The 13347-nt window shown below is 40.7% G+C and overlaps 1 protein-coding gene across 6 annotated transcripts in view; it reads left to right on the top strand.

Moving 5' to 3' along the window:
* The window catches only part of LOC106874569 (DNA ligase 3), an 86797-nt gene that overhangs the window by 25594 nt on the left and 47856 nt on the right, over positions 1–13347 (top strand). For all 6 annotated transcript variants that reach the window (XM_089360969.1, XM_089360974.1, XM_089360973.1 and 3 more), the window contains 4 exons: positions 3015–3152; positions 6976–7170; positions 7969–8075; positions 11644–11688. In XM_089360969.1, coding sequence (XP_089217095.1) covers positions 3015–3152; positions 6976–7170; positions 7969–8075; positions 11644–11688 — 485 coding nt within the window. The remainder of the gene's footprint in view (positions 1–3014; positions 3153–6975; positions 7171–7968; positions 8076–11643; positions 11689–13347) is intronic.

The following is a 13347-nucleotide window of genomic DNA, read 5'->3' as shown; positions in this document are numbered from 1 at the left end:
AGAAGACACTTGCCGTGGGTGCCATGCAGTGGGAGTGAACCTGAAACATTTTAATTGAGAAATGAATCTCTTAACCACACATCCATGATGACTTCCATTCATGAATATGACAAAGGTGTAAAGAAGTACCACCATAAGGTCCAGTTCTTGATGTGGTGTGGTGGTTTGCATGCCCCAGCAACCCTGAGAGTTATACCAGTAGGGCACAAGTTCATGGTAGGGCTTCTTGCTCTCTGTCTCTCACGATATATATATATATATATATATATATATATATATATATATACACATATAATGTATGTATATAGTGGTACAAGCACAGGCGAGGTCAGGTTTGACATGGATTTTACAATTGGGTGCCCTTCCAAACGCCAACACTTTACGTGGTCTGATTGCCATAGTAACGAAGCTAAAGCATGCAGAGTGAAGCCATGTGGCACTGGTTGACCTTGAACTCTGCTGTGCATGCGCACTAAGTTTTAACGTTCTAGCTCGCTTCAGCTGTTTTTCTGCAGTGCTTGGAAGGAAGGTGTGTAGCGAGTGATCGTCGCATTGACCATGACTGAGAATGTTGAGCAGAGAATCTGCATTAAATTTTGCCAAAAGGTTGGCGATACCTGCTCAGAGACCTATGCAAAGTTTTCAAAAAGTTTTCGTCATTCTTGACACAGTCAAGAAAACCTTGTGCAACTAAAACCCGAGTGTCTTTTTGGTCAGCTGAAAGCAGTTTTGGCACAAACTTGGCAGACATACATCTCATACCTAAATCTTCAGTGATAATAGACTGGACTGAACCGTAACTCATCTGCACATTCTCTGATAATTCACAGATGGTGATTCAACGATTTCCCCTTACAGCTGGACGCATATCTGCGATGCTTTTCTCAGTTCTTCTGGTTGTGTGTCTCCCAGAATGTTCTTCTATATCGACATTTTTTCGACAATCTTGGAAATGTCAGAACCACTCGTACACTTGTGTGCTGTTCATACACTTCTCTTCATGCATTGTCTGCAACTTTGCTTAGGCCTCTAAGCAGGTATTGCCATGACAGCTTTCTCTGTCAATATCAATGCAACAATCACATGCTACACACCTCCTTCGAAGCACTGCTGTAAACAGTGGAACTTACTCTGCATGCACACAGCAGAGTTCAAGATCAATCCTTGCCAAGTGGCTTCACTCTACATGCTTTAACTTTTTTACTATGGCAGCAGTCCGGATACTCATTGATCAAACCTCGTACAATGTGGACTGGATGCTTTTTATGTGCTACCAGCACTGGCAGGATCACCAAGTAATTTGCAAGATGAGGAAACGAGGAATCTTTGAGAGGGGACGGGGCATTGGGATGGGTGATCTTGTGTCAGATGATGAAAAGTTATAGTGAGATAGAGAAACAGAAACAGGTATCTTACTGTTGGAGAGGTACATGGTTACCTGGCCAAAGAGAGAGAGAGAGAAGAATGAGGACAGAAATGGGTGTGCTGTTCTAAAGGAGGTACATGGTTACCCAGCCTGAGGGAAGAGCAGGAAAAGAGAGTGAATGGAAGACAGCAGGAGTGCAAGAGAGAACAAGAAAGACATAGTGGCAAAGTGCCAGACATACACACACGGGACAGGGATCAGAATATAAATGGGTTAGTTGAGTAAAAGAAGAGAAAGAGATAGATGGTGGCACGTGCCAGAGTATACCCTTGAGGTACAAAAATCATAAATGGCAGAGCATTGCCGGAGAATCCTGGCAAAGCACCTGTGTGGTGCCATGTAAACGTCCGTATGGTGCCATGTTAAAGCACCCTGCACACTCTGTAAAGTGGCTGGTGTTAGGAAAAGTATCCATCTGTAGAAGCCATGACAAATCAGTCTGCAGTCTGGTGCAGCTCCCAGCTTGCTGACTTTAATCAGACCATCCAACCAGTATGGACAACAAATGTTAAATGAAGATGATGATATATATGTATATGTGTGTGTGTGTGTGTGTGTGTGTGTGTGTGTGTGTGTGCATATGTATGGATTACTGTCTCTTTGTCTTAACATTGTATAATAGTTATAAACAATTGCTGTTGTCATACAAGCTGCGTCCTTCATTTCCCATCTTCTGTGGAATCCTGTTAGTCTTTGCATGGAACTAGCTGAAGGTTGGTGTCAGGAAGGGCATCCAGCCATAGAAAAAATTCTGCCCCAATAAATTCTGTTTGACCCATGTTAGCATGGGAAACGGTAATGTTAAAACAATAATATACATACAAAGCTTATAGTGATCTCCGTGCAAAGACTAAGAAAAATAGTCTAATAATGGGGCATAGAAGCCCTTGATAGAAAAACTAGGCTTTCCTATCTGCATGGGACTCAAACCCACATCTCTTTGTTAACGCGACTAAGTGTGTTACCGTTACACCAGCAAATTAGCCTCCCTGTTTCTGTCAAATTTAAGAACTATATTAGTTCATAGTTGTTTTTTTAAACAAACTTTTTATGTGCTTTCGGTGTTGAAATGGTGTTATTGTATAGCGCCAGGTTTTACAATCCTGTAGGCTTATATAAATACCATTATTATTATTATTTACAGGATTATAAAACCCGGCGTTGTATAATAAAACCATTCGCACTGAAAATATATCTATATCTATCTATCTATCTATCTATCTATCTATCTATCTCTCTCTATATATATATACTGTCATCATTATCATCATCATCATCTAACGTCCATTGTCCATGCTAACATGGGTTGGACAGTGTGACCAGACTTGGTAAGCCAGGGGGCTACAGTCTGATTTGGCATGATTCCTATGCTTGGATTGCCCTTCCTAATGCCAAATCCATAGTCACATGTGACAGGTTTCATGCAATTTCTGTCCCCCAAATCCACTCACAAGGCTTTGATCAGCATAGGGTTCTCGTCGAAGACACTCGTCCAAAGTGCCATGTAGTGGGGCTGAGCCTGAAACCATTTATTTTCTTTAATAATGTAAATTACATTCTAGATTTATTTCTTCTTTTTATGTTTCAGACTTCTTTGATAATCCACAAAATAAACGGAAACGACCTGGTACTAGCAGCACCAGCAGCAGCAGTAGCAATACCATTTCTAAAACTTCCAGTACTGCTAAAAAGGAAGAGAAGAAAAAGCCTTCTGCTGATGTGAAAGGTAAGGTTCCATCTTTTATTATTTAATTTATCTTTTTGTCTCGGGTCTGCTGGTCTTTTGCTGAACCAGTCAGGTTGTTACAGGAACATAAACAAACCAACACAGGTTGTCAAATGATGGTGAAGGACACATACACACACACGTATATCATCATCATCATCACCATCATCATTATCATCATTTAACATCTGTTTTTTCCATGGTGGCATGGGTTGGACAGTTTAGCAGGAGACTGCACCAGGCTTCACTGTATGTTTTGGCGGGGCTTTCACAGCTGGATGTCCTTCCAAACATCTGTCTATCTATCTCTGTATGTGTTTGTGTGTGTATATATATATATATATATCATCATCATCATCGTTTAACGTCCGCTTTCCATGCTAGCATGGGTTGGACGATTTGACTGAGGACTGGTGAAACCGGATGGCAACACCAGGCTCCAGTCTGATTTGGCAGAGTTTCTACAGCTGGATGCCCTTCCTAACGCCAACCAATCAGAGAGTGTAGTGGGTGCTTTTACGTGTCACCCGCACGAAAACGGCCACGCTCGAAATGGTGTCTTTTATGTGCCACCCGCACAAGCCAGTCCAGGGGCACTGGCAACGATCTCGCTCGAAAATCCTACGGGAGCCAGTCAGGCGGTACTGGCAACGGCCACGCTCAAAATGGTGCATCTCATGTGCCACCCGCAAAAGAACCAGTCCAGGGGCACTGGCAACGATCTTACTTGGCTTGCCGGGTCTTCTCACGCACAGCACATTTCCAAAGGTCTCGGTCAGTAGTCATTGCCTCGGTGAGGCCCAATGTACGAAGGTCTTGCCTCACCACCTCAGCCCAGGTCTTCCTGGGCCTACCTCTTCCACGGGTTCCCTCAACTGTTAGGGTCTGGCACTTTTTCACGCAGCTATCCTCATCCATTCTCACCACATGTCCATACCAGCGCAATCGTCTCTCTTGCACGCCACAACTGATGCTTTTAATGTTCAGCTTTTCTCTCAAGATACTTACACTCTGACGGGTATTCACATTGACATTACACATCCAACGGAGCATACTGGCTTCATTCCTTGCGAGCTTACGTATGTCCTCAGCAGTTACAGCCCATGTTTCACTGCCATGTAGCATGGTTGTTCGTACGCATGTGTCATACAGTCTGCCTTTTACTCTGAGTGAGAGTCCCTTTGTCGCCAGCAGGGGTAAGAGCTCTCTAAACTTTGCCCAGGCTATTCTTATTCTAGCAGCTACACTTTCAGCGCACCCACCCCCACTACTAACTTGGTCGCCCAGATAGCGGAAGCTATCGACTACCTCATGGGCTTCCATTCAGTTTCTGTCTACCAAATTCTCTCACAAGGAACTTGCCCAAAGTGCCACTCAGCGTGACTGAACTCAAACCATCTGACTGCAGAGCAGCTTCTTAAACTCAAAGCCCTGACTGTGCCTGATTAAAATTCTTTCCACTATTATTGTGTGGTGGACATTGGGCATTCTCTACTATAGCCTTTTGCTGACCAATGCTTTATGAATGAATTTCTTTGTTAGATACTAAATGAATGCCTGTCGTGTGTAGCCACATACACACACACACGCGCATACACACACACACACGCACACACACACACACACGCACACACACGCACACACACACACACACACACACACACACACACACACATACACACAGACTTGCTGGTTTGTGTTTAACATATATAACTTTCAACATGTACAAACTAAATAACTACGATGGAAATGATGGTATGTGAGGAAGATTTGGAGATTTGACTGCTATTTCTAGAAGGTTAGGCGATCACGTTGAAGTTTCATCGGGTAAAGTAACGCGTTCTTCAAGCTTATCTTTTCGACATTATGTAAGGGACATAACTCTGATAATCATTCATTCGGTGCCCGCAGAACTGTGAGAATCCAAACAAGGCATTCTGGTCGATACGAATGTGAATATCTGAACGCTGTTGATTTTCATCAATAGAAAGCATGCGACTCAGCAGTGTAAAGGGATTTTGTGACGCAGACGTTCAAGTCTGCTGGATCGTATTAAGGACAAATAGACACATTATTATTTACATAATTCTGAATTTTCTTAAATCTGCCTCGATTGAAAATAATATTAAATGTCTTAAGAACAATGTTTTAGAAGGCTTCTCACCTGTGGTTGCAAAGTTTATTTCAGAACAAGGCGCAAATTAATAAGTGCATTGTGTGCTTGACCCAGTCCACCTGGCTGTGATTGGGTAACCCAGCGAGGGACTAGCGTTCCATTTGGGGTGGTATCATTTGAAAAGCTACAACATTGTGAGGAAGTGCATTGTGACCAGCGATTTAAAATGACATCCAATTGTCTGGTCGATATTCTATGAACTGGAACCAATACTTTGTAGTAAGGAACAGTTTTTTATAAATCGAAGTGGGACATGAGACAAAAAAAAAAAAGATGATTGAAAAATTGTAAAATATCTCTATCTTTCTGTCTCTCTTTTTCATTGAATCGTTCTTTCTCTCTCTAACTCATACAATCACACATCAGGATTTGAACTCGCAATGTAAAAGGTAATAACTGAATACCACTAAGTGCGTACTGCTGCTGCTGCTGCTACTACTACTGCTGCAACTACTACTACTACTACTGCTACTATTATTACTACAAATAATCCTTTCCACTGTAGGCACAAGGCTTGAAATTTTTGGAGAGAGGGGGCTAGTCGATTACATCGACTCCACTTATTTCATTGACCCTGAAAAGATGAAAGGCAAAGTTGATCTCAGTGGAATTTTGACCTCAGAACATAAAGGTGGATGAAATGACGCTAAGCATTTTGCCAGGCAATGCTAATGATTCTGCCAGCTCAAAGCCTTTACAAACAAGAATAATAATTATAATCATTCCGTTATTCACTGCTGAGGCTTTATATAAAATATTGGGGACAGTAGTGCCACCCCCGCCCGGTAGCACTGCCAGGCCAGGGGTTTCTGGAAGTTATCCATGGGCCCTGCCCAAAAGTCGTCTGGAACAGACCATCTAACTCATTCTCATTGATACTCAGAGTCTCTCCAAGAGTGTTGTTGCACTTGCCTGCCACTAAACCTCTATAAAAAGCCTGAGTGGGACTTCCACTGACTGCATTGCCAGACTGGTGGAGGTGTGTGAGTGCCAGGTGACACTCTAGGTGCCAGGCACCCTGCCCCGGTCTATGCTTGATTCAGTCAAACTGTCTAACCCATGCCAGCATGGAAAACAAATGCTAAATGATGAATTCTGTCTACTAAAGGCACAACATTTTGCAGGATAGGGACAAGTTGATTACATTGACCCCAGTACTTAACTGGGGTTTTATCTCATTGACCCCGTTGAACGTGCTTAATAATAATAATAATAATAATAATAATAATCATAATAATAATAATGGTAATAATAATAATGGTTTCAAATTTTGCCACAAGGGCAGCCAATTTGGGGGAGGGGATGAGTCAATTGCATTGACCTCAGTGCTTCACTGGTACTTAATTTATTGACCACAAAAGGATGAAAGGCAAAGTCGACCTTGGCGGAATTTGAACTTAGAATGTGAAGACGGATGAAATATCACTAAGCATTTTGCTTGGCGTGCTTACGATTCTGCTAGCTCACCAACTTAATCATAATAGTGATGATGATAATAATAATAATAATAATAATAATAATAATAATAATCATAACAACAACAGCAGCAGCAGAATTTTTGAAAGGTAGGTTGGCAATGGAGAAAATGCTGGAAAACTTTCTTTGACCTCTAAAGTAATTTGTAGATGTCCCGTTATTCTATTTCAGAAAGCAAACCACCTCCACCACCATCACCGTCCAGTAATAATGCTGAAAGTGAAAGTAAAGAGGGCAAGAAAGGCGGCGCCAAAGATGATGCATTCCGATGTTTCCGACAACTTTGTGCCAAGATTGCTGAGGAGAACACTTACCTGGGGAAGACACAGTTGGTGTCGGATATGTTGACGAAAGGGTCTTCTGGAGGTGAGCCTTGGGAAGGGCTTCCTGTACTCTCTCTTTTGCTTTCTCTCTCTTCTTTCTCACTCTCATCATTTGTCTTTCTTTGTCTCTCCCTCCTTCCCTGACTCTCTCATCTATTGTCTTCTCTTTCTCTCTTCTATTGTCTCTCTCTCTCTCTCTCTCTCATCTATTGTCTCTCTCTCATCTATTGTCTCTCTTTCTCTCATCTATTGTCTCTCCCTCTCTCTCTTTATATATATGTGTGTGTGTGGGGGATGTATGGATGGTTGTATGTATGGATATGTATGTATATTTCTGTGTTTGTATGTTTATGTGTATGTATGTATGTATATTTCTATGTATGTATGTATGTTAATGTGTACATACACTTACTTATAACGTCCGTTTTCCATGCTGGCTGGCATGGGTTAGACGGTTTGACTGGGACTGGTACCAGGCACCAGGTTGATTTTGGCTTGGTTTCTATGGCTGGATACCCTTCCTAATGCTGACCACTCCAAGGATGTAGTTGATACCTTTTATGTGTCACCAGCACGGATGCCTTTTACGTGTCACTGGCATGATCCACAATTACAATTTCACTTGGTTTGATGAGTCTTCTCAAGCACAGTAAATCGCCAAAAGTCTCGGTCACTCGTCACCACCTTCATGAAATCCAACATCCGAAGGTCATGCTTCACCACCTCATCTCATGTCTTCCTGGGTCTGCCTCCTCCACGGGTTCTCTTCACAGTTAGAAATCGCCACTTTACACATCACGATAATTTTACAAACTCTTTTTCTGTCTGTGAATTCTTTCAGATGTCTTCTGCGGAGATACCTATCTATGGCTGAAACTTCTGCTGCCAGGTGTTGTGAAAATTGTTTACAACCTGAATAGCAAACAACTTGTTAAGTTATTTAGTCAGGTAAAAACTGTTCCCAATTTTTGTCTTTATCAGTTAAACCCCATTGATTTTTTGTCTAATTTACATGTAATGCACTGAAAGCATGAAGAAATAAAAGATCATTTGCCCCGGTGGTGAAGAAACTTGCTTCTCGATCATGTGGCTTTGAGTTCAGTCCCACTGTAGCACCTTGGACAAGTATCTTTTGCTGCACCTTCAAGATTTGTGAATGGATTTGGTAGAAAGGAACTGAAAGAAGCCCATTGTATATATGTGTGTGTGTGTGGTAAGAAGCTTGCTTTCCAACCACATGGTTCTGGGTTCAGTCCCACTGCGTGCCACCTTGGGCAAGTGTCTTCTACTATAGCCTTGGGCCGACCAAAGCCTTGTGAGTGGATTTGGTAGATGGAATCTGAAAGAAGCCCATCATATATATATATATATATGTGTGTGTGTGTGTGTGTGTGTGTGTGTGTGTGTGTGTGTGTGTGTGTGTGTGTGTGTGTGTGTATGTATATATATATATATATATATATATATATATATATATGTAGGTATGTATGTATTTGTGTGTCTGTGTTTGTACCCCCATCATTGCTTGATAACCAATGCTGGTGTTTGGCAAAGGAGACCGATAGAATAAGTACTAGGCTTACAAAGAATGAGTCCTGGGGTCGATTTGTTTGACTAAAGGTGGTGCTCCAGTATGCCCACAGTCAGTAAAAGAATATATATGAAAGAATATGTATATTCAATCCAAACATGAACAAGCAAGAAAAAACACGAGAAAACAACAATGCAAGGACGTGGAATAAGTACAGTGTTATTGGACGCTCAGGAAAGGAAAGAAAAGAAAGAGGATTTCATGTTTCGACTGGAGCTCTTTATCAGAACTATAGGAAAAGTCCAAAGAAGGGAAGACGGAGAAAGAAAATCGCCAAAGATACACACAGGGTCACATATTGAAAAAAAGAAAAAGAAAAAAAAAAATATATATATATATATATGCCCTTTTGTGGAATTTAAACTTGTAATACTTTGCAGCATTTTGTCTGGTGTGTTAACGACTCTGCCTGCTTGCTCTCATAATAATAATAATAATAATAATAATAATCCTTTCAGGCACATCACCATCATCATCGTCGTCGTTTAACATCCGCTTTCCATGCTGGCATGGATTGGAAGATTTGATTGAGGGCTGGCGAGCCAGTGGCTGCACCAGACTCCAATCTGATCTGGCAGAGTTTCTACAGCTGGATGCCCTTCCTAATGCCAGAGAAATTTTAGTAGAGGAAGTTGGGGGTTAAGTCAATTACATCGACCCAATCCCCAACCGGTACTTATTTCATAATTTCCAAAAAGATGAAAGGCAAAGCTGAAATTTGAACTCAGAACGTACAAATGGACAAAATTTCTCTAAGTAATTTGTCTGGCATGTTAACGATTCTACCAGCACGTCGCTTTATTTTCCAGTAGTAACATCAAATATTTTTAGCAAGGTACAAATAAGATGACACAGTTATCCCCCTTACACCTGGTACATTTTCTATTCAACGGTCGAATTCAGAAATTCAGTTGCGAAACAGTTTAATGATTGCTTCTAAATATCATATTGCAATTGTTGTTGATGCTGCTGTGTTGCTTCATGTCGTCCCTAATGTAGCTGTTGTATGGAACACATTAGTAAGGGAATTTGTGTTGTTGTTTAACCCTAGGCTAGCTCGTACCTAAGAGCAGTTTTTCATATGAAATATACTGAAATATACAGGCGCAGGAGTGGCTGTGTGGTAAGAAGCTTGCATCCCAACCACATGGTTCCGGGTTCGGTCCCACTGCGTGGCACCTTGGGGAAGTGTCTTCTACTATAGCCTCGGACCGACCAAAGCCTTGTTAGTGGATTTAGTAGATGGAAACTAAAAGAAGCCCGATGTATGTATATATATATATATATATATATATGTATATGTATATATATATATGTGTGTGTGTGTGTGTGTGTGAGTGTGTATGTATTTGTGTGTCTGTGTTTGTCCCCCCATATTGCTGGACAACCGATGTTGGTGTGTTTACGTTGCTGTAACTTAGCGGTTCGACAAAAGATATCGATAAAATAAATACTAGGCTTACAAAGGATAAGTCCTGGAGTTAATATGTTTGACTAAATGCGGTGCTCCAGCATGGCGACAGTAGTCAAATGACTGAAACAAGTAAAAGAATAAAATAATTCTCTCTCTCTCTCTCACACACACACACATGCATATTGGGCTTCGTGCAGTTTCTGCTTATCAAACTCCACTCGTTCATAAGTCTTTGCTTGGCTCAAAGCTATAGTAGTAGACAATTGTCCAAGGTGCCAAGCACTGAGATTGAACCTGAAACCATGTAGTTAGCAAGCAAACTACACAACTATGTCTGCACAAGATATAACAATAATAAAAATAATAATAATTAAAAAAAAAAATGAAATAAAATAAAGTGACAAACAAAGCACATCTCCGAAATAAATCTTTTTGGTAAAAATGTTACTGAAAGAGGTTACATTGCTGCCTGCTCCTTAAAGCAGCCCCTTTCCCTTCCGAAGAAACTTATATACAAGATGCTTGGGCTAAATATGATGATATGTCGTGTCTTCTGTTTTTTAGGAACAGCCTGATGTTTTTATTGGTGGATAGTCAACAGCGTTGGAGAGCATAAAGATTAAATTTGCAGTTTAGTAAAAGTTAGCTGACATGGGATGGCTGAAAGCCATCTGAATAATGGAAAAGAGTTACCTGTATCATTACAATTCATGCCTGGTATCAAAATGCCAGCATCATGCCTCCAATAGGGATGACGTCATGTGAAACTGCTGGAGACTGTGGTTAAACCCTGGCTGGAGAGAGAGAGTTGTTGCTGGAAGGCCATATGTGTGGCAGCAGGATTCAGCTCCTTGTTACATCTCTGTAAAAAGTCAAAACTGATTGTCGGAGAATTTCTACGACTTCACCAGCCCCCCAGTTTCTGGCTTTCTAATTCCACTGATTGTAATCCCATGGATTACTATGTGTGGAGTGCAGTTGAGAAAGACACCAAATGCTTTGCCTGCAACACCAAGGCCAAGCTGATGATCAAGATCAAAGAGGTGTCTGAAGATCTTCCCAGAGGCACAGTGAAGAACACATGTGCCAGGTTCTGGAGCCATCTCAAGGCTGTGGTGGAAGCTAAGGGTGGCTAATTTAAATAAACTGTTACTGCTAGCCTAGGGATAAACAACACAAATTCCCTTACTAATGTGTGCCATATAACAGCTACATTAGGGACGACCTGAGGCAACACAGCAGCATCAACAACTGCAATATGATATTTAGAAGCAATCATTAAACTGTTTCGCAAATGAATTTCTGATTTCGACCGTTGAATAGAAATACTTTTTTTTTAGATGGATTATTGTTTACTTTTTTTACAAACTTCAATTTTAGCCCCAACTCCCTGTCCACTACAATTTTTAACATCACTCAGGAATCTTTGCTGGGTGTTAGTGTTTTTTATAAATGATTTGCCTATAAGATTTTCCCCTTTTTTTTCATTAATTATTATTATCTTTTAATAGATTTTTGGTGAAAACCTTGAAGAAATGGTGAAAGACTTAGAACAGGTAATATATGTTCTTATCTCTTAATTGTTTCATTGTTGTCGATGTATAGCCCCAGGTCAGTCTTTATTGCGCAAGCCTGGAGGTAGACACAAGTAGATAACAGAACAATTAGTTGCAGCCAAGTGATTAATCTTCCCAGTTATCCTCTGTTCTTACCTAGATGGGGACCATACTGCATGGTGAATGATACAGGGTGCAGTGTATCTCTCTGCTCATGTTGCACTCTCTCTATTGTTCTGTCTGTATCTGTGTGTCTGCAAATTTTTTTGGCCACAGTGAAAAGCTCATTCGAAGCACACCGGTTGAAGTTCTTCTCCTTTTGTTAGTGGTGAGTATCCAGTGTGATATTTGGGGGTCACTGAGGTTAGCGAAAGTGAAATCGTGATGGCACCTGTGCCCAGCGTCGCTTTCCTGGCACTTGTGCTGGTGGCACGTGTAAAGACATTCGAGGAAGATCGTTGCCAGTGCCGCTGGACTGGCTGCTGTGCAGGTGGCACATAAAATACACCATTTTGAGCGTGGCCGTTGCCAGTACCGCCTGACTGGCCTTCGTGCCGGTGGAACGTAAAAGCACCCACTACACTCTCGGAGTGGTTGGCGTTAGGAAGGGCATCCAGCTGTAGAAACTCTGCCAAATCAGATTGGAGCCTGGTATAGCCATCTGGCTTACCAGTCCTCAGTCAAATCGTCCAACCCATGCTAGCATGGAAAGCGGACGTTAAACAATGATGATGATGATGATGTTTCTCTTGGCTATGTGAAAGAAAGGTAGTCATCATCATCATTGTTTTAATGTCTACATTTCCATACTTGCATGGGTTGGATGAAATTTGTCAAGACAGGTTTTCTACGTCTGGCACCCTTCCTTTCACCAACCCTCAATTGTGTTCAGACAAGGGAATATTTCCCCTGGCCAGACATATTTTTTGCAGAAGACTTCGAATGAATGACGTTGCATATATGGTGGTGATACTCATTTCCAACCATCATGTAATGTTAAGACAAATTTACATATAAACACACGCATACTTATACATATATACATGTATGTATATAAACATACATACATATATCTATCTATCTATCTACACACACACACAAACATAATATAAATAATATATTATATATATATATATATATATATATATATATATATATATATATATATATATATATATGCATATGTGGGTACAGGATGTCACAGAACATAGAACAAAAAAATACAAAGCATGAGTACATGGAACATGTACTATTCTTTAAAATAACAAAAGACACAAATGGAAAGCAAAACAAACAACATAAAGAATGACCCTTCAGTTGTTGGCTGTTTTTCTAGTCTTGTATTTCGAGCATTTAACAATATACGCTTATATATATATATATATATATATATATATATATATATATATATATGCATACACATAAAAAAAATTAAGGAATGGAGTAGATAAAATCCAGGCTATATATGTTTCATAGCTAGTGGAACCTCGGAAGTAGTAAATTATCGAAACGAGGGGATAGACTGCAAACTACTCTTCAGGCAAGGATACCTTGATTGTTTGATGTTTACATTATCGTTGGAAGATCCCGTATTAACCATTGGGGATTTAATCGAAATTCGATCAAATTTCTTCCTAATTCTGGTCACTTCAGCAATGT

This window comes from Octopus bimaculoides, chromosome 12, assembly GCF_046866305.1.
Source record: "Octopus bimaculoides isolate indiv1 chromosome 12, ASM4686630v1, whole genome shotgun sequence".
Classification (NCBI taxonomy): Eukaryota; Metazoa; Mollusca; class Cephalopoda; order Octopoda; family Octopodidae; genus Octopus; species Octopus bimaculoides.
Note: the sequence above shows the minus strand (reverse complement) of the source record. Positions and strands in the feature narration are given on the sequence as shown.